General features: G+C 39.5%; 1 protein-coding gene across 4 annotated transcripts in view; it reads right to left on the bottom strand.

The window, feature by feature from the left end:
- Nucleotides 1-21,484, bottom strand: part of slc24a3 (solute carrier family 24 member 3) — a 117,904-nt gene that overhangs the window by 74,499 nt on the left and 21,921 nt on the right. For all 4 annotated transcript variants that reach the window (XM_040044626.1, XM_040044628.1, XM_040044629.1 and 1 more), the window contains one exon: nt 2,447-2,566. In XM_040044626.1, the coding sequence (XP_039900560.1) occupies nt 2,447-2,566 (120 nt within the window). The remainder of the gene's footprint in view (nt 1-2,446; nt 2,567-21,484) is intronic.

Consider the following 21,484-nt stretch of genomic DNA (forward strand, 5'->3'; position numbering starts at 1 on the left):
GCGAGCGCTCCGGGGGGACGACAGAGAACTACACAGATGATAAAGGCGCGACAGAGAGACAGAAGTGGGGAAGTGAAGCATAAGGAGTGCATTGTGAATGCCCCTATTAGCGCAAAAAAGCAGGAATAATCCCTATTAAGGTAATTAGAGTTTTAGGAGACAAAGTGTAATTAAACAGAAACAGGCTAGAAAATATGTAGTGCCTATATATAGAAGGTCCGTATGAATCCAATATGACCGAGGAGGGTCTTTGCATATCCAAAATGCAGGACGGAGTGCATTTACATGTGTGCATTAGACGAGGGCTGTGTGTTTACAATGAGATCAAGAGAATGCTTGGCAGGACGTTAGCCTTGTAAAGCCACAGGATTCCACATGAAAAACACTCACACACTCCACGCCACAGGGAAAACACACAAATGTTTGGATGTCCTGCTCCATCTCTCCACCCACCCACCCACCCACACACGCACACGCACACACAGACACAGACACACACACACACACACACACACACACACACACACACACACACACACACACACACACACACACACACACACAGACAAGCCCACAGAGAAAATAAACATAAGGCATGAGAGAGTTTGGTGCACACTGAGGAAGAGACTCACACACAAATACATACTGATGCTGGCAGCATTCGCTCTGAAGGAGAGCAGAGAGGATTTCTACCTGGAAGAGGTTTGTGTTCTTTGCGTGCTTGTGTGTGTCGAAAGGTAAAAGGAAGGATGTAGGCGGTGTGGTTTTTTTTCTCAGGTATTAAAAGGGCAAAGCATAGTGGAAGACAAAGAGAGCCAATAACAACAATTGAGATATAATTGAAAATAAAAGTCCTAAAACTAGCAGTTATTTTCATTATGATGGAACCCCATTAGGTTCAGCTCAGAAAAAAGATATGTGCAGCAATTTCATAAACCAGTGCTCTAAAAAAAACAAAAACTGCACTCTATGTGTCAGCTGAGTTGAGCTCTGCTCAGTCATTGCAAAAACAGGATAGCAACCACATTGCAAACTGAAAAAAAATCCTTAGTTGCTTTGTATTTACATTGCATGTATTTATTGCAAGTGCAAGTAGTTGAGGTGACCACATGACCAAGAGGTCGAGAGTGCAACAACCTCAACTTTCGATCGTAAGGTGACCGCCTGGGTCATCTGGTGGGAGGTAACCTGTCTCCATAGAAATGCTCAATCACCCTCACACAGACTGCCTGAGAGAGACTGACAGCAAATAAATGCCATCTGTAGTGTAAACGCAAACAGGCAGCCAAGATGTTGATATCAATGTGAGTCAATCTGGGATGATGAACACAACTCATCTGCAACATGTTTTTTTGCATTAAGGGACATGACACAACTGTTTTCCAACAGATTGCATTCTAGTTAACTCGTTTAACTGTTTAAAAGCTAAAATGTTTTGCCTGTTCTCTCAGTGTATGCAGTTAATGACAATGACTGTTCAATGTGAATGTCTATATATGTAGTATATGTTGTCATATTATCATGAACTGTCTGACCCCATCTTACTGCTGTTTTATGGTCTTCATGACTAACCAAAATGAAGATGCCATTGCTCTAATTTCCTCTGATTTGGTTCCCGTTTTCACAATAATAGTTTCAAAGGCAACAAGTTACAATAATTTTGGTCGTATCAACTGCTGCTTTTCCTGTAGCGACTGTGACATTGTGCTGCAGTACTGTATGTATATGTTGTACAACAAATCAATATAATGACAACGAAGCTGAACTTGATGTGATAAAGCTAGTAATGGCAGATACATGTTGCGCAGCTGATATAAATGGCAGATTTCTGGCTATCTGCTTGCTGTGTTACATAGAATGAGGTCTGTTAGTATGATGGACCATGTTAGCTAACATTTCCATCCAGACATGATTTTTCTAGTTACGACATTCACAAGTAAGATATGCCTAGTCAGCTGGATGACCAGCTAAATGACAGGTGAGACCCTACTGTCGGGTCAATTATTGGATGAAAAAAAACACAAATGACAGGAAACATTTTACAAACTTATCAACTGTGTGTAAATGTCCTAAAATGTTGTAGCATAACTACCTTTAACCCCTGGTCAGCAGAACCAAGAAAGAATCTGATAGGGTGAACCTGCAGCCAAGTGGATAGGGCATAGCATGCATTGCCAGAGGAGTGGATCTCTAGGACAATGTTGCATGATATTCGCCTACTCACTCTTCCACATTTCTTGCCTCTCTCTCAACTGTCCCTGAACACAAAAAGGCAGTAATGCCCAAAACCTGAGTTCCTTAGTCTCTAGCCCATCACAGTTGATGCACACTAGGCTTGGGTACTACAGAAGTAAGCACCACTTAACATCCGCTTGCTCTAATAAAAGCTTTTCAGAAACCTCCCACACTGACACTTGCATATGAGACACATTTAAATTACTCTCACCTGGTTCGGTGCAGTTCTTCTCAGGCTCAGAGTACAGCTTGGAGTGGTTGTCTTCCTGTAGAAGGTGACGACTTTCCCATCTTGCCTCCTCCACAACCATGGAGCTGGAAACATGATATCCTAAGTGAAAGAAAAAAAGACCGAAAGGAGACAAACAGATATTGGAATGTTAAGGAAGGTCTCATGAAAAACAGACTCACTACAAACCTATCAGGCCAATCATTAGTGGCACTTCCAACCCAAGGGACAAAGTTAAGTGAAATAAGTGAATGCATGATTATGCATTCCGCAAAAGTGGTTTTATATAACAAAACATTTTCAGACATACTTTCTCTATATTTTGTCTGCTTTTAAAAAATATATATATTAAAAAATAACCAGCCCATACACAAACAGAATAATGGCTGTAATGCACAAGCTCTTAGTTCCACAGTCAATTGACATTTCTGAATAACTTCCCTCTCCCCACAGAACAAAAGGCAGATGAGACATGCATCTTGTGTAACCATGTTCCTGCGGGAGCATTAAGCGTGGCGGCACACTGAGTGCCGCAAGGCCAATCATTCCAGCTCTGTCATCTGGGTTACAGTAACCTCAAGCGCTCCACCTCTGACCCATCTCCCCTCCCACCATGCAACAGAAACAACTTAGGTGCACAGCACACTGGGTTTCTATAAATAGCACTGTGTTAAACTATATTTATCAAAATGCAAAAAAACCAAATGTTTTGCAGCCATGTTGCAGGAAAGGATGAAGCAGAGAAAGGCAATGATATGGAATAGCAGGCTTTACAGCTGAAGTAAAATGGCAGTTCTTTGGTGGATCTGGGCCTTTAAGAATATGTTTAGCTAACCAAAAATGTAGTTCTCTATTCAGCAAAGCCAGCGTCACCTGAATTCCTACAAAATCAAAAGCAATACGTAGATTTTGTGAAATTATGTAAAACTGACATAACAAGAGAACGCAATGATTTTTCTAATCTCTTGAACCCAAATTTTACATAGAAAACATATCAAACGTGTAAGCTGAGACGTTCATATTTCATGAAAAATATTAACTCATTTCGAATTTGAGTGCAGAAACATTTGAAAAAAAGTTGGGACAGGGAAACAAAAGGCTGGAAAAGCAAGAGGCACTAAAATGAAACATTTTAACTTACTAGGTTCACTGGTAACAGATCAATAACATGAAGGTATTTTGTGTTTTCATGTTTCATATAATCTCTACCTTGGAGGTAAATATTATGTAAACATAAATCACCATGAATCCACCAGAGAAGTAGAGATAAGACAATCTCCAGGGTTCATATACCTTTTTCAAGGTCAAATTCAAGCTTTTTAAGCACTTTCAAGGTCCATTTTCAAGCTTTTCCAGCATATTACCAAAAAAAAAAAAAAAATGCATATTTCGCTTCACATCTATCTAAAATCTATTTATTTAATCTATCTGTGATATTATTATGTACAATTATAATGTATTGTTCATCTCCCTTAGATAAACAGGCAGCCTTAAAGTATGAAATATTCATATACAAAAACACATTTAAAGCTTTCACTTGAGGGAAGTAACTTGCATTACTGCTACTGCTACGAAGTTTACAGGATGAACGAAAATGCTCTGTTCCACCTGGGTTCTGGTTGTGAATCGCCATGAGTCTCCAGTCAAAGTCAAACTCGCATGTCCCGTTCTGCAGTGATTCCTGGTGACCGTGTGGGGACGTTATTGTGCACCTGAGGTTATGCTTGGCACTCCATATGATGAAGCAATTGACATGTGGTCTCTGGGGGTGGTAGCTATGGAGCTTGCTACAGGGGTGCCTCTCTATCCTGGGGAAGACGATTATGATGTTTTGAAATTCATAATTGAAACTCAGGGTCAGCTACCAGATCATCCTCTGTATCTGGCTTGTACACTGATGACTATTTCATCGAAGACAACTACAACAACATTTAAGACCAAAGAACAATTTCAATACGAGACAGATTATCAATCCAAGGAAACTCGATATATAAAACTTGAGCGTCTCGATGATCTCGTAACACTAATGAAGGTTAGGCGAGGACCTGAAAATGCCAACCATTATTTGTCAGGCTCACCAAACAGATGTTGGCCTTGGATGCAAATCAGCGCATAACACTGTCGGAGATTCTGAAGCATCCCTTTTTCGTCCCTTGCCTCTCTAAGAGTTCCCCCTGCACTGACATGAATATCACAGGGGGACAAAACCTTGTGCTTTCTTAGCAATCGTCTGATTGTTGGGGTGGCCAAAACTCTAGGGAAGCTAGCAATTCTTGTGAAAAAAGCCCCCCCAAAAATAACAAAAACAACCAATGAATATGGTCTTAAACTTGGGCACAATTGGCTTAAAGTTCATTAACTAATCTCTCAATATTCAAAGCGGAGCAGTGGACAACGTAGCATCACATCAGTCCTTCAATCAGACCTACAACAAATGTTAAAGATGAATTTGAAACTAATTGGAAATAAATTGGATATTAATTAAATAAACCTGCTTAAAGCATCAACTAATTGTTGTTTGTAATTCTTTATAAATATATAAATATAGTGCTACCCTTCAGCCTCCTAGTAGACATACCTATGTTATAAATGTGAAAATCCTCTGATTTTCAGAAAAGTAGACCTCTGACCTTGAAGTCAAGGTCACTAAGATTTAAACTTAACAGAGATTTTCAGGAGATGCAACCATGGTATTGATTTGAAAATTCAATCTTGCCTTGTTCTTGAGTTATTGCTTTCACAAACTCGGGTGTCCACAGCACCCCAGCTCAAAAGATTAAAACGTGTTTTCTTTTAGGTTTTTCATGAAAATTGTAACACACAAATAACAAAAATGGCAACACTATTGTCATTTATGATAACGCTATTTTCATGGTATTTAATGAGGGGAAAAATCAAAAAAATAAAAACTAAATTGATAACTAGCAGTGAGACAGTCTGCGTCAACACACAGGGGAACACAGACTTCAGAAGATTTTGAATGCATTTGTCTGATTCAGCCACATATTTGTTTCAAATAACTTTCAGATTTTTCACATAACAAGCACAGAGGATTTTGTCCCTCTGGAAGCACTAGATTGGATTGCATTTAAATGTTCTATCTTTTATCAGTTTGATCAGTTTTCATGATCTCTGGAATAAATAATGTACTAACACTATGCTAAATTAATTCAGGTATATAAGTATTTGGTTAATTAGCAACCAAGGCTTATTGTCTATTTAGTACAATTATTGCAAGTACTTGGAAAAGAGAGCTTTTCATCTAGTGTATATCTGGCATTTTGAACAGATCTATTTTAATTTTATTTACTATTTAATATGTATATAATCCTAAATGATGTTGGCTGATTAGCTAACTCTGATATGCACACAAAGCATACAGGAAGTGTGCTTAAATTGAAATTAGACCTAGTTTTGTTTTTGAGATCATTGTCCTTCTGCTGGTGTAACAACACATGTATACATGGAGTCCAACAGCTACTGTTTTCCAGTATCATTGCGCTAGTTCAACAATCAAATCTGCATGAGATTAATATCCTTTTTAATCCATGTTCAAACTGAAATATCATCATGAAACATTATGCCTTTGGACCACTTTTCTAATTGTAATTGTCATAATATAAAGATTTTATGTGTGTTCCTTATATCCTCCTACATGAGAAGACCGATCTTGATGAAACTTTGCATAAAGAAAATTAAATATCTAAATCACATATAAAAATATTTTATAGAAATTCCAAAATCATATTTATACATTTGACAGGTCAGCTGACTACAGAATGGCATGTCAGATCAGAATGTTGTGTCATAATATAAGCATGCACATATTTGCATGTTCCTTATCCCTGTGAACACCATGCCCTACTGTCGGCAGTCAACTTGATGATAAGGACAGTGAGGAAAAGTGGAACAGTTTTGAGGTGCAGTTAGGAGGTCAGGGGTCAGTTCGGGGTAAGTTTATGTAATGTGTGTGGGTAAGCACCAACACCAACATCTGTGTTGGTGTATGTGTGTTAGGAACATAGATAGGACGGCAAAGGGGTTCATGAGGTACCAGGATTCAATGCTACTCCAAAAGTCAGAAATGTGATGTCCAGCTCACATTTACAAACAACTGCTTCCTGAAGTTCCACACAGAAAGGTTATTAATGACACACACACACACGCAGATATAAAAACACTGCTTGTATAAATATGAATATGGGTATAGTCTTTGCAAATTGTGGATCTTAATGTTCTATACACACCCTCCCCTACTCTTCTGTGTACCACACAGCCATATAATTCATCATAACCATCCATCCATGACTATGCATTAAACATGCCTGAAAAGACACCAAGACAGGGTACCGTTGACAGGTATGGTTCAGTTTGAATTACTGCAAGGGATGCAGATACTGTACTGAGCAGCTACTGCTCCCTGTGTCTGCAAACCTGTCACTCAAAATTTTATGCATCCAAGGAGTTATATTATTAAAAAAAATAAATAAATAAAAAAATCACCTGCTTCATTATGAAGGTAGAAACAACAGTCTGTAATATATTTATGTTTCAATGCCAATGCTTGCTGCTTTGTGTCACAATATCAATTTGAATACAATTTAATGATAAAGTAAATGTTACAAGGAAAGTAACGGAAATAAAAAGGGATGAAAAGGAAAAGGCTAGAGTGACAGCATGGTACTTATTGTGTGTCTGCCTTGTGTCCTGCTCTGTGGTGCTACATTCCCATTTTCTCCCAGTGACCACCTGTACTGGGGATGAAGCGTTTGGCTTTTTTAGCTCATATGCGCATTTACAGAATATAGAAAAGGATAGGCTCTGTGGCATGTGGTAGCAGACGAGAGAATGAATGTTGGATATAGTGAGATTGGTGCAGACTTAAGAGGATATTCCACAGGGAACCTGCAACCAAACCTCAGAGGAAATGCTGCCATTGTACAGTGAAGCAGAAGACATGATAATACATCCCAGGAGAGTGCTTGTAGCTTGCCTGCTGAGTGCATACCTGTACAGTCTTTCCCTATACTGTTCGCCTGCTTTCTCCTTTTCATTATTTCATTTCAGTTAGAGAGATTTTAGTAATAGAGATGTAACTTGGACTGTGGTGCTTGCTTTTTTCAATGAAACACATTGTACAATGTTACACCAAAGAATTTCCAAATACTAAAGAAGTCCAGCTCTGTGAGTGCTCGAAAAATATTTGAGAGTGAGCTGTAGCAGAATTTTCTTTTATCTTTTGCCTTCTTTTAACACATTTGTAATATTTAATATGTTCATAATTCAATGAGAAATAAAATTAATAGATCAGGTTCACAAAAACATCACCAACTTAAAATAAAGTGGCTATTATTTATTTAAAAGCTGTTTTCTTGATAGCCAGGTTGCTGCTGCCGAATATGAGACAAGATACGTGTTGCTGACAGGAAATACATTTCCTATTGAAACACATTACTTAAAGATTTGTGGTCACTATCACTAAAAATGTTTCACAATTCAAGTACCAGAACAAAAACAAATTTCATGAGTATTTTACATTTTGCTATGAGATTGGGCTAGACAATAACATGTGTATGTGTAAGCAATGTATTTCTTAACATCCACATTTGTCACTACCTAATAGCTTGAATCTTTGCATTCCTAAGCCTGGCTGACCAGTGAAACTGGATGCCACTATGAAATAGTTTCAGGTAAATGGACTGAGGACTGTTTCTTATATAGTGCTTTTCTACCCGGAACACTCAAAGTGCTTCAAACAACATGCCACCTTCACCCATTCACACAACACATTCTTCTATGCTTTTAAGTGCTTTCTAACATTCACACACATTCATACTTCGATGGATGCATCGGAGATGAACTAGTATCTTGCCCAAAGATATTTGGCATGTGGACTCTGAGAGCCAAGGATCGAACCATCAACCTTCTGCTCAGTAGACGACCTGCTCTATCTTCTGAGCTACCTGCTCTACGAGGTTACTATGGCGACATGATGGAACTAAGTAGACGCACGGTGGTGTCGGGTAGGTTCATGACATAATACCGAGTAACTGCTGCATACGCACAGACAGACATACAACTATGACTAACCAAAGTACAAGCACATGCCATCAGACGCGCTCCGCTGTCACTCACACAGGTAACCATAGTCAGCAGTCGTCGTGGGGTGTTCACTGCAGGGCTTCCAGATGAGGGGAAAGGAACGTGAGCTATGTCAATCGAGATCATATGAACTAAAAATGCACATTTCATTTAAAATAGTAAAAAGTTCTCATCTTCAGTTCTTCTTTTTTAGTAAAGCTGGACGAAGTGAACAAAAAAAAATGATGGATAAAAACTACAGCTGACATGAAAGCTGTCATGTTTAACTGATGTACACACCTCAAGCACAGGAATAAAGTACAGTATACTTCATCAAATTTCAGCAAGACATCTTACCATTTTCAAATCAAAGATTTAGAAAAAGAACAAAGAAAAACACACAGTTAATATATTTCCGACTAATATACATCCATTTATGTCCAATAATAAAACTGAAAAATTAATTGCCGTATATGGTCCTCTCCCACTGGAGTATTACATATATAAATATATCATTTTTAAGATTACAGCTTACATTTAAGGTTCCAACTGGTAAATAGCTCTTATTAAACTATACCAAATCACCCCCTAGCTGTACTAGCAGTATTATTAAAGGTACATTATATTTCACATTCCGTTTCTTTTTAATACATTTTATTTTCAGTTCAATTTCATTTGAGTAATTTTTCCTGAGTGGGTTTGCTGGTTTCAATTTAGTGTCTATAGTCGCCTTTCTGAACTTTTGTTTAGTGTCAATGCTAGGGTAAAACATGCAGCGGTAAAGGTTTTAGTCCAAAATTTGAAAACTGATTTTACTCAAATTTTCTTTGTATATTAGTGGTCCCTATTATAAGACTCAGGTGTGCCAGATAAAATTACTTACAGAGGGGTACCTAACCCTAAACGAGCTGATGGACACCAGGTGCATGTTAAGACGTTCTGCTGGAGCCTGTTGGTTAGGGCCTGCTCTTGTGCCGCCATGATCCGAGCCTCTGTGCTATCAATTAGGTTGGTCTTTTCTAACCACTGGTGGGGTTTTTATCTGTCAGTGGCGCGTCCCATGCAGGGGCTTGGTCATCCATGACAGCTCCTCTTATTCCTCACCACTTTCTGTCTTTAACTGCCAGAGGTATTCTTGGAGCAGCTCATCTGAGAGGAGCTTCAGGGTGCTAGACTTCAGGTGGAGTTATCGTGTCTTGACATCAGTGGCATCTATCTCCTCCTGTAGCCAGCTTATTATTCCGGCTATCTCGTGACCCATAGTATTTACTGTATTCATTGGTGGCTTGGATCTTATTACAGTTCAGGTGGTTTCTCACAGCCAGTTTTACATTCTGGAGGTATTTGGCTGTGGCTGACCTCCATGCATCATGGTTCTCACTCATCTGTGAGATACCCAGGCATTTGTAGCTATCCTGTATATCTGCTATTCTGCCTTCTAGTACTTCCATCTTTTCAGTGCAGCTCACCTCCACTGTCTTTGCAACCATTCATCTACACTTAGCCTTGTCCTCACTGTAGATCATATGTGTCAAACTCATCTGGCCCACCATGCATTTGTATCCAGCCTGCAAGATCATTTTATTTAGATCTATTATTATTGTTATTAATGACCTGGCGATATGAAGTGCTGATAATGCACAAACTACAGATCCCATAATGCAGCGCTTCAGCTGCCTTGCTACCTGGGAACATTACCACATTCCAATGGCGAAGAGGTAAGATGATTCTGAAAACAGAGCCTTTCAAAACCGATGGGAGGGTGAGTTTGTTTACTGATATTTTCAGTTAACCCATGTGTCTTATTTGTGGAGCTAATGTGGCAGTAATTAAGGAATTTAATCCAAGGCAGCACTACAAGACAAAACATCAGGATAAACTGAAAAACCTAAATGCAGAGCAGAAGATAAAGAAAGTAGAAGAGTTCAAGAAGAATCTAACATTTCAGCAGATGCTTTTCACCAGAGCAAAATAACACAGTGAAGCTGCTGTGAAGTTTTATTGTACCAGAGGAGATAGCTGTATCAGCCCAGCCATTTACCAAGTTTAGTTACCAAGTTTTGAAAACGTCAAAATGTAACCGACATGAAACTGCCCTGGGACAAACTTGTTGGACTTATAACAGATGGAGCACTGTGAATATAGACTAGTGGGAAGGATGCAAGTAAAGATGCTGGAGGAGAACTGTAAAGGTGAGTTAACAGCATATCATCGCACGATACACCAGGAAACGCTGTGTAATAAAGTCCTAAAACTAGAGCATGTAATGAACACTGTAACACAAACCGTAAACTTTATACGAGCTGAAGGTTTAAACCATCAGCAAATGAAAAGTGGAATTGGCATTTCTGGCTGACGTAACAGCTCATCTCAACGTCTTAAACCTTCAGCTCCAGGGACGTGACTACATGATGGCTGACATGTGTGATACAGTGAAGGCATTTCAACTTGCCTCACTTTCCCTGTTGCCAAGTAATGTTGAACCAAGCTGGCACAACAGTCTTCCCAGATGCGCACTTTGCTGATAAACTGAGCACATTGTGCAATTGCGCTTTGGTGACTTTGAAGCTCAAAAAAGAATTTCAAGCTGCTTCACAACCCATTTCCATGGACGTGGAAACTGCACCTGTACAGATTCAGACGGAGCTGATTGAGCTGCTGTGTAATCCTGAGATTCTCCACAACACACAACCTCACACCAAAGCTAAACAAACTTGTTGCCAAAAAAAAGATGCCAAGCATCCAGCTCTGACAAAAAAAAACAACTATTGTTTTCAATAAATGTTTATCGTGTCCGGCCTTCGACCTAAAGTGTGCTTTGAGTTTTGGCCCCCTGTGCAATTGAGTTTGATAACCATGCTGTAGATCCTAGTGAGGTGGATCAGCGAGTCAACGTCTTAAGTCTCGCTTGGCATAAAGCTTGATGTCATTCTTGTAAAAGAAGGTCCAGTTCGAGGAGGGGATCCTCAGTTCCTGATCCTTTTCATGTCCATCAAATTGTGTGGCATCCTTTCATTCCTAAAACATTAGCCGGTCCATATCAGTAGATTTTATTTCCCCCTGTAAAATCAGAGGTGTTTTCAAAGTGTTCCTTCATTGTACGGAGCAGTGTATTTAATGACTTGATGGCCAACGCTGCCATTCATCAACAGGCACAGTTGTTTGGTGGACATTTGCATTCCAAGTGTTGCTTTATTTTTGTGAGCAGAGTATACAGATAGGCAGAGTTTGCTCTCTTAGCAACATCCGTCCATTCTCCTGTCACATATTTACAAAGTGTCCTATATTGGTTAAAGCACACTGCCTATAGGTTCAAGCCCACCTGCCCACCTAACATTACATTATTTAATATGGCTGCCCATCCCTCCTCACTGTCATGCTTAATTAGGTACTTTATCTTCATTAGTGTCCCCTGGCAAGCTTATGTGTGTGCATACATGCATACAAAATCCATGTTTCTAGTTATAGCATGACTGTAGCATCACTACATGACATGTCATGTCATGTGTGGATATATGCTTACACATGTGCCTCCATGCTAGGTACAACCTTGTCCCTGGAGAGAAAATAATCAGGCCATGAGTACATGACTCATACTATACTCTCCTATACCATACTTCATGAGATGTATTTATATATTTTGTCTTATCATCACAGGAAACAATATGTGTGCTACTGTTTTCTATGTATTATTTTTTCTCTATGTAAAGTGTTACATATAGTGCAGATACAGTGTACTCATCTGCAGTATCACCACGTGCTAATGCTATGGCATAAATTGGACCAAAATATTGGACAGGTTCTAGTTGGGGTGTCTCTGCCACCTGCAGTCCGTGATGGTGTGCCCTGCTGGAAGATGGGACTTTTTGTAAAAGTGACTGCATAAAAAACAAACAATCTAGTTGACCAAGCTGGCGGGAGAAACACAAAACCAAAGTGCAAAGGCTAGCTGGAACCTCAAGTCAAGTCCATCTGTGGGAAACATTACAGTAGAATTCTACTGTATACAGCAGAATGCAGTAGCTCTGCATTAGAATTAACATTAAACCGTTGATGTTAATAGTTCGTAAATATCTATACTAATTTTTTAAATGTGATCAATTCTTTAAACTTATTAGGGCTACGATGATAATTTTCATCAATAAAATAGCCAGCCAAAGCTCAGTGACATCTGCAGATGTCTTTGTTTGTCCAAATAACACTCCAAAACCCAGCAGCAGTCACTTTACTGTGACAGTTCACTTTTGAGAAATAGGCTGGAACAAGATTATGTGCTGTGTTTATTAGAGCTGCCACTCTGAGCAGCTGTGTGTGAACAGTGTCACAGTCATGGTGAGTGGTAGAGCTGGACAGAGCAGGTGATACTGCTCAGTATAAGTCAAGAGCTCCATTCGATGGCATTTCTCTGGAGGTGGTGTGGTGATATTAACATTACCTGTGTGGACCAGCAATTTTAACCATGTTTGCAGTCTACTTCTGGCCATTCCCTCCCCCACACCACATATACATACAGTAAGATGGACTTTTTCTGATTTTCATATGCATGTTTTATAATACAATGCAATTTCCAGCATATATCTTACACTCAGTTTCTATTAAACATACCGCACATACTTAGTTTGGTCTTCTTTTTCATTTAATGTCAGATCACTTTAAATTAGCACGGCGGGGTCTTATTTGCCCTTGACCTTTTGGAAACAGAATACTGGGCTGGTCAACCTATTTTTCTGCAATACTAACATTTTCTGTTCCAAGGAAGATCAGCGCAGTCCATCTAGGCTCCACACAGATGGGGCAGGGCTCCCACAGCCTACTCTCCGGCCTGCACACCTCATTATTCTATTAATCTTTCATAAGATTAACACGAGTATCTCCTGCACCAACTTCCTTGTGCTTCTGCTCTCCAGTGATTCCTGTGTGGCTTAAGAGTGGATACATTTCCAGTTTTACTCACCTGTTCCAGCTGCTCCACCTTCTCTGGGAAAACTTGATCAAATCCTCACCTGCCTGCTCCCCCACCTACAGATCAGACTCACCCTCAGACTCGGACTCCCAAGTAAGAACTCACAATTCAAACCTGAGCCAGCCATTCTGCACACTTGTGCTTTGTCTAACCCTCATCTCCTCTCTCCCAGGTTGCTATCTTTAGTTTCCAGAGACTCCTTCTCGTGTCCAGCACGGTTAAAGTTCCTTTTGTGCCAGTAAAATCTGTGAACTTGTAGTTGTAGTCTCCTGGGGTCTGGTTAAGAGTCTATTTTATGGGCTAGCCTTGGCTATTTTCTAAATTTTGCTAACAGAACAGGTACTGCAATCACCACACTTTAAGATTCTTGAAATTCAGCCTCATCTTTAAGCGATGATAAATGTGCCTAGTTTGGAGGGAAACTTTCAGTCACATGTATTCTCTTGTACACGTGCAACAACTGGACTAAAGCCCAGACTCTTAGCTTATGCCATCATTTGCTTTGGTGTCAAGAGACACGAAATCAACAATGCAGGGTGTTGCTTTTCACCTGCTTCAGGAGCTGTGCATCCCCACATTGACAAGGGACCACTGATATCGTTTGAAGCCAGCTTGGAGAAATTCTGAGCCCACACTTTTAAAACATTACAACCACGGGAGTGCGGCTCAGCCGAATGTTTGCGAACCAGGAGGTAAAAATCTGTGGTGCTTTTCACCTTCTGGATATAAACTACATTTCACCTATGCTACACAGACTGTCATTAATTCAGACACTTTCAGCTTAAGCTAAAAAAAATCAGCACATTGTCAAAAAGTGAAATAAGATGGCACCTTAAGTGGGTGCAGCAGCATTCCACACAGAATTTACTCTTCCAGGCAGTCAAGCAGTCAATGCACTGTTGCAAATCCTTGCTGTCATGCTGCCAAGCGAAATACACAAACACTCCTCTTTGCAAGCGCTCAGCTACATCCACTCAATATCTCAGAGCAAGATCAGAGTGAACCTCTGTCAGCACCACTGAGAAACAGTGTGTAACACACCTCACTCACTCTCAGACACGCATCCACTCATCCACTCACTAAGCCTCTCTGTGTGATTGCCCATCAATAAATCGATAAGACTGTGAGTGGTTACATGGCCACTTGTGTTTGAAAGAAATACTGTATCTGTAGAAGATGTCACAAACATATTCCAGAGGGAAGGAATACTGTGTTATACATCTACTTTTACGTGCCATTGTGTAACATACGTCTCGATAAATTATGACCAGACGCAAAGCCTGTCAGACCATTTCTTTAATTGCTGCTTAATGAATGAGACAGCGCTTTAATGGTCTCATTAGCTGACACTGTCAGACGCCACTACTGCTGTGAGTGTGTGCGAGTGCTGTCATCTCAGACTATTTCCATGGCCTCCCACTCTCATCTCTCTTTCTGTCTGAAGATGTGGCTCATGTGGAGGGGAAGGAGATTGAGAGAGGTCATGTGGCTGTCAGGTTAAAAAGAAATATGCTGGGGTTGCAACTGCGATGGTCAGCTCAGGTGAAGTGAAAGAGAACGTGTTTCTAGCGACCGAGGAGCAGCAGTTTAATGGAATCACCATTAAAACCTTACTGGGTAGGAGTCAGGCTACAAACACAACTTTGTAGCTGCTCCCATCCAGCACTGTTTGTCTTACACTGAGAAAGCTACAACGAAAATAGGCAAATTACAGCTACAACTTAGTCTGACATAATGTTTAAATTAGGCAGCTGAAGGTTGACAGCAGCTCTCCTGTCCTGATGCTCCTGACAGCAGGATCACCTGAACATTTACAACATCTGTTTTCTGTAATCACAAAGATACACGTGCACAAATCGCACACACATGAACAAACACCAAGTCTATCTCATCCAGGAGATACAATACTGTCAGAACTCTTGTTGCCTCCTACTAATATAGTGAAGCCCTCCAACAAGACCGAGTTAAGGCTTATATGCCTTAGTTTAGGTTGCATGTTTACTTGACATTACTGTACTTGAGATTATTGAGTCTGTTGCAGGCTGACAGAGAGAGACAGACAATCTTTCGCGCTCACATTCACAGTTATGGGGAATTTAGATTCACCAGTTAACCTAACCCCACTAACTGCATCTCTTTGGACTGCGGCATGAAATTGGATTAACCAGAGAGAACCAATGCAAACATGGGGAAAACATCCAAACCCAGATGGTGGAGTAAAAATCAGGATCTTCTTGCCGTGAGGTAGAGGTGCTAACCACCATGCCCTCACATCAGGAACAACAAATACAACTCTTTTGCATCTTCTTTTGTACCAGATTTTGGAAAGAGAAAATTGTAGCAAAATGTCAGTTGAGCCAAGATGAATCCCTAAAATAAGAGAACACATGAGCATCAAATCATCTTCTCTGTGAAGCACTTTCTATTTTAATTTGACTTCTCTGACCTTTCCCGCAGACAAATGAACTAAATCTGCTCTTTCTTTTTGGCCCAGAGCAGATTCTTGTCTCTCTGGATGTGCAGCTCATCCAGTATACTTGTCACATACAATAACCAACATGATGTCAATGTAATGTCAGTGTTTGAATGTATTACATAAGCATCAGGTTGTCATTTCAATCAAACACACGTGATGCTAAAAACACCCACATTCAAACCTAAAGAGTCCTCTACAATAAAACCACAACACAAAAACATTGCATTAGAAATAATTCATGAGCTTCAGAGAAGCATAAACTAAGGATGTGTGACAGATCCAAAGATTATCACTATGGAAATGTTTTATGTAGAGTGTGTAGAGAGTCCTGACAAAACACACAAGCTTGTACACACATTTCAGCACAAATTGCCTCTTCAGTGCAGAAACTACTTCAGACAAGGTAGTTATGTAATCAGGGTGCATTTGCCTAAATTCTCCAAAAATGGACCGGAGGAAGTGTGCATCATATCACAGGAGGCTTGAGATGAATAGTGTGTGTGTATCTATGAGTAAAGACCGCAGCAATCGGTGACCTGTGTATAAAATGTGAAAATTATAGAAGAATTTATTACTGACATAAACTGTTAAGATTGATGCAGCCACCATAACGTCAGCCACTCGGTGCATTCACATGTATACATCATACACTGTCCACCAAGTGTGTTTCTGCTGCACTTTATTGCATTTTATTGATCAATACACCAACATTTACGCCCAAGCTAAATGGGAAAGATTCCCATTTGACTTCCCAGTCTAAAAATGTACATGAAGACAGGATGGCATCCTAACTAGGACAGAGGCTACGCAAACACAGGGAGAACTCCACATAGAAAGGCCCCGGCCAGATGGTTGATTAACCCAGGACATTCTTGTTGTGAGGCAACAGTGCTAACCACCGTGCCATATATGATATGACATGTTAATTACTGGGTAGTAAAAATGATTTGTTGACTTATTATCTTAGAGTTTTTGAGGTTTATCTGTTGTCTTTATCAGGCGTTTCTCCTTTTATGTGTCTGCTAGTCTGCGTCTATACAGCCTTATTTCAGTCTATACTCTATACTAGTGGCAATGCATCATTTTTTGTTTGCCAACTGCAAATAAAATAACAAGAAGGAGAATTGTTAGGCCGCTTATTTTAGACTTAGTTATGCTTTTGTTTACTCTGCTTCATTGTAAATTTGGCCCTGTTTAAGACCTATTTTTCTTTTTTTCTTTCTTTTCCTTAAATAACTGTGGATTTTATGGACACTTATCAATTTTACATTCAATAAAAGATGAATTCTATTTTTTTTAACAAATTTGTCTTTGTGTCTTATTGCTTGGTCCCTCAAACTAAATGCATAGTTTCATAAACTAGAAAATCTAGAAGTTCAGACATTAAGGTAATCCTAACCTGTCACGGCTGGGGCAGCAGTTGTGTGGTGGAATGAATGAGGACCCAAGATGCAGACAGCGGTGGAGATGCGAGTGACGTTTATTTACAGTGCTCAAAAAACAACGTGAGGGCAGAACTGAACAAACCTAAACTGGGAGAACTAATAAACAAATCTGAAAACATAAGGACACCAGAGGACACACGGAAAAGGCACGGAGAAAGCAGAGCAGAGAGACGTGGAGATGACCAAAACACACAGACCTTTTAGCTGCTGACATCCAATCTGTGTCACTAAGACTTTTCTACAACTACTTAGATGATCAAGATCAATTTGTTAAACTCCCAAGCCTCAATTTCCATATATCCCAAAGTTTCCCAAATATATGTTCCATCTGGAAACAAATTTAAAATTAGAAACTTTTTACAGAATAGCTTCTGGCAGCCAGACTGCCTATTAAACCCTGGGTTCTCTCTCAATGAAGAGCAGGCTGCTGGTAAGGAGGTAGTTTCCTCAGCATAGTTGTCTTTTCAATGGGAAAAGATTTTTTAATCTCTACTGTAATAAGCTGCTCTCCAGTTGAGGCCACACACACACACACACACACACACACACACACACACACACACACACACACACACACACAGATACACAGAAATTGCAAAATTTCACTGGGAGTCATCTGAGAGTATAATTAATCTGATCGGAGTAATTAAAAGCGCAGTGGGTTCATCTGGCCGTGCTAAGTGCAGGTGAATGGTGCTGTGATTGTGTTTGGATTGTTCAGGAGAACAAAAGGGCTCTGCAGGCTAATCGCTGCTGGAGAGCTCAATCACACATCCAACTCTGTCATCACCAGCTAACAGGAGCTACTTAGGGAATTCTGAGAAGATCACAGGTTTGAGCTGGTAGGAGGATAGCAGGTTTTGAGTATCCAAGAAGGGAATAAATAATAAAATTAATTTTCTTTCTTTTTTAGGGAGAATTATTATAAATTATTATAAAGAGCGTCCTCTGCTCTTTCCTGCGTCTCTTTCCGCTCTCCACTCTGTCGGGAATTCAATCTGTGACGGTCGCGTCATGTAATGTTGACAACTGGACTTTTGCTGTTAATGGTTGAATTGTATTTTTACTGTTTTGACGTTTTTGTCTTTGGTTTGTTTTGTTGTTTTGTTATTATAAATTTGGATTTGTGACCAAGTATTTTGTTTGCACAGCCAAATAATTTTACTAGCATCCAATAGAGTTAGTTCCCTAATTGTTTCAACATGACATTTTTTCATCAAGCAATCAAGGTATGACTGTGGTGCAGACTCTCAGCTTTAATTGTTTCGTTTTAACAAAAATATTGCATTAACTCTTTAAGAATTACAGCCATTTTTATACATAGTCCTACATATTCAGTGGCTCAAAAGTAATTGGATAATTAACAAAAAAGCAATTTCATGGCTGAATATGGCCCGTTCCCTCATCACCAATCGGAGAGATATTAAACATGCTGAAACAAACATTTGGTATGGCTGAAAACAACTGAATGAATGCCCTGGGCAGCTCAGCAGTCCCAAAAGACCACAGAAGAAACTGAAAGAGTACGACTATCAAATCAGGTAATCATTGCTTAAGAAAAACCTCTTCACAACATCTAGCCAAAGCAAGGACTATCATCATCATATCATCATCAATTTCTGCAACAGTGAATCTCCTTCAACAGAAAACAGACATTAAAAAACAAACAAACCTCTGCTTAGTTCTAGAAAAAAAACGACTCGTGATCCAAAGCATATTACATTATATGTCAGAAATGGTGGAGGCAGTGTTAAGGCATTGTCATACTGTATATGGCTGCCAGGTGATGTGCCTGCTGACAGAAGTAGCAGGATGAATTTTAAAGTGCACTGCAAAACAGAAATATTGCATTAACAAAAGTATTCCGATTACAAAAGTGTTGGGGGTTGGGGGTAGGGCTGTTAGATATAACAATATATATCGGATGACAATATGAAAATGTCTATTGCTTCATATTACGCTATCATTTGTTTCATGGTATCACAAAATAAATTGTTTATGGCAATATTTTTTCATCGATTTAATGGTTGCTATAGTGGCTATATTAATTTCTTAAAGTTCTCTCTTTCTCTTATATTTAAAATAACCACACTACAGACAGACAAGTGACTGTTTTTACACGTTGTTGTTAGCAACAACGACGGTAAGCCCAGTGTGCGGCTCCGCCATCCGCTTGTTTATTTTCCACATAAACCTTTCACAATAAAGCGGAAGATCCTGTTGAGATTTTTCAAAATAAACTGAAATGATGACAAACAGAAGGACCAGTCAAAACATAGCGTGGAAATGGTTTGGTTATGAAAAGTCTGACACAGACCAGAAAACTGTACTGTGCAAATTATGCAGGAAACCGGTCCCCACCTCAGACTGAAACACGGCAAACCTCTTCTACCACCTACGGAAGGATCACGTGAAAGAGTATGGACAGAGTTTACAGATGAGAAGAGCCGTCAGGTGCTCAAAATAAACCTTAGACTTCAACGTTAAAACAGGCTTTTCCCAGCAGCACACTGTGTAATAAATTCTCACAAAGAAAATGCTGTTACAACTTATGTCTAAACATCGGTTAAAACAATAGACTCCAGGTACACGAAGCCCAGCTGAAAACACTTGACTCAAGTCGAGTTGCCCGAGATTCACAGAATTTACAGAAAGTAAATGTAAAATTTTTCTGTGCGTTGTCGGGACGATAAATGTCTTATATCGGGATACAAGATTCTGGTAATATCACACAGCCCTAGTGGGGGGTAAATACCTGGAAATAGTATTTGGTGATGTCTATGGCTTCTAGACTGCAAATAAACCTTGTTTAAGTTATATTAGTTTGCCCAATTACTTCTGAGTCTCTGAAAATTAAAATAAGGACTTATGTACAAAAATGGCTCACATAATTTACAATCCACTGTGGTGGTGTACAGAGGTAAAATTACAACAACAAAAAAGTCCTTATCCAAAAACCTAAGGGCCTAACCGGAGACAGTGAAACCTTATTGTGTCACATTTAGGCTGTTAGGTTTCATCATTTCTGCCTGTTCTACATCATTGTGAGCAGTGTTGGGGAGTAACGGAATCCATGACTTCATGGATAGCATTAACAATCTGCAAGCTGCAAATAATCATGTGCAGTTCTGAAGGCAGACAGAAAGAAAACATATTACTGATGATTACAGAAATAGTTTTCTATACGAGATCACAGCAAAAAGTGCAGCCTTACCTTATGTCCACCCTACTGTTACTCATTTTATATTAAGATTTAAAAATCTAGTTGGTATTGGTTTTAGAACCGCACATGATTATTTGCAGCTAGCAGCCGTTAATGCTATTCATCAACTCTAACAGTCTGCGGTCTATGAACTAACCTCAGCTAACACCAGCTAACAATGTTAGCTCGGTGGTGAGTAGCCTAAAAGTAATAAATCACACAGCAATAGTACATTCATGTAGTTGTAAAAAGCATGACAACTTTGCCTCCTAACTGCTGAACCTGAAAAGTCCCTCTGAAGTAGTATGTTATTTATAACCTCATTTCTAATGCGAGTTGTAATCAGGAACTCATTTCTAATCTTGTCCATCTTCATCACTCCCAATGAAAATCTTAAAATCTTCATATCTGCCTCCTGTCTGTCAGTGTCACCATCTCCAACTATAGATCATGGCAGGTCTCACTCTCATCTTATAAATCTTCCCTTTCACTTTGATGCCATCTTTCTGTCACAAATCACCCCTGACATCCATGTTCATCCACTCCACCTTGCCTGGACCCTCTTCTTATCAGCTGTATCAACTTTCCCATATCTTCATGGTATGGCTCATCAACTTTATTATGCTGTAGTTACTGCAGCTTGGTACATTACCCTTGTTCTTGAAAATTGGTACAAATACATTTACTCCATTCCTTGAACATCCTATCACTCTCCAAGGTGTGTTACATAATTTGGCTAAAATGTGACATGCTTGAACTAAGTGGGTAAATGTATACAGCTTGTTATGGATACAGTCAAAAGAACCAATACTATAGCAAGTCAGTATTTATGAGAATGTGATAATACTTCTAT

Source organism: Simochromis diagramma, unplaced genomic scaffold, assembly GCF_900408965.1.
Source record: "Simochromis diagramma unplaced genomic scaffold, fSimDia1.1 OVJJ01000486.1, whole genome shotgun sequence".
NCBI lineage: Eukaryota > Metazoa > Chordata > Actinopteri > Cichliformes > Cichlidae > Simochromis > Simochromis diagramma.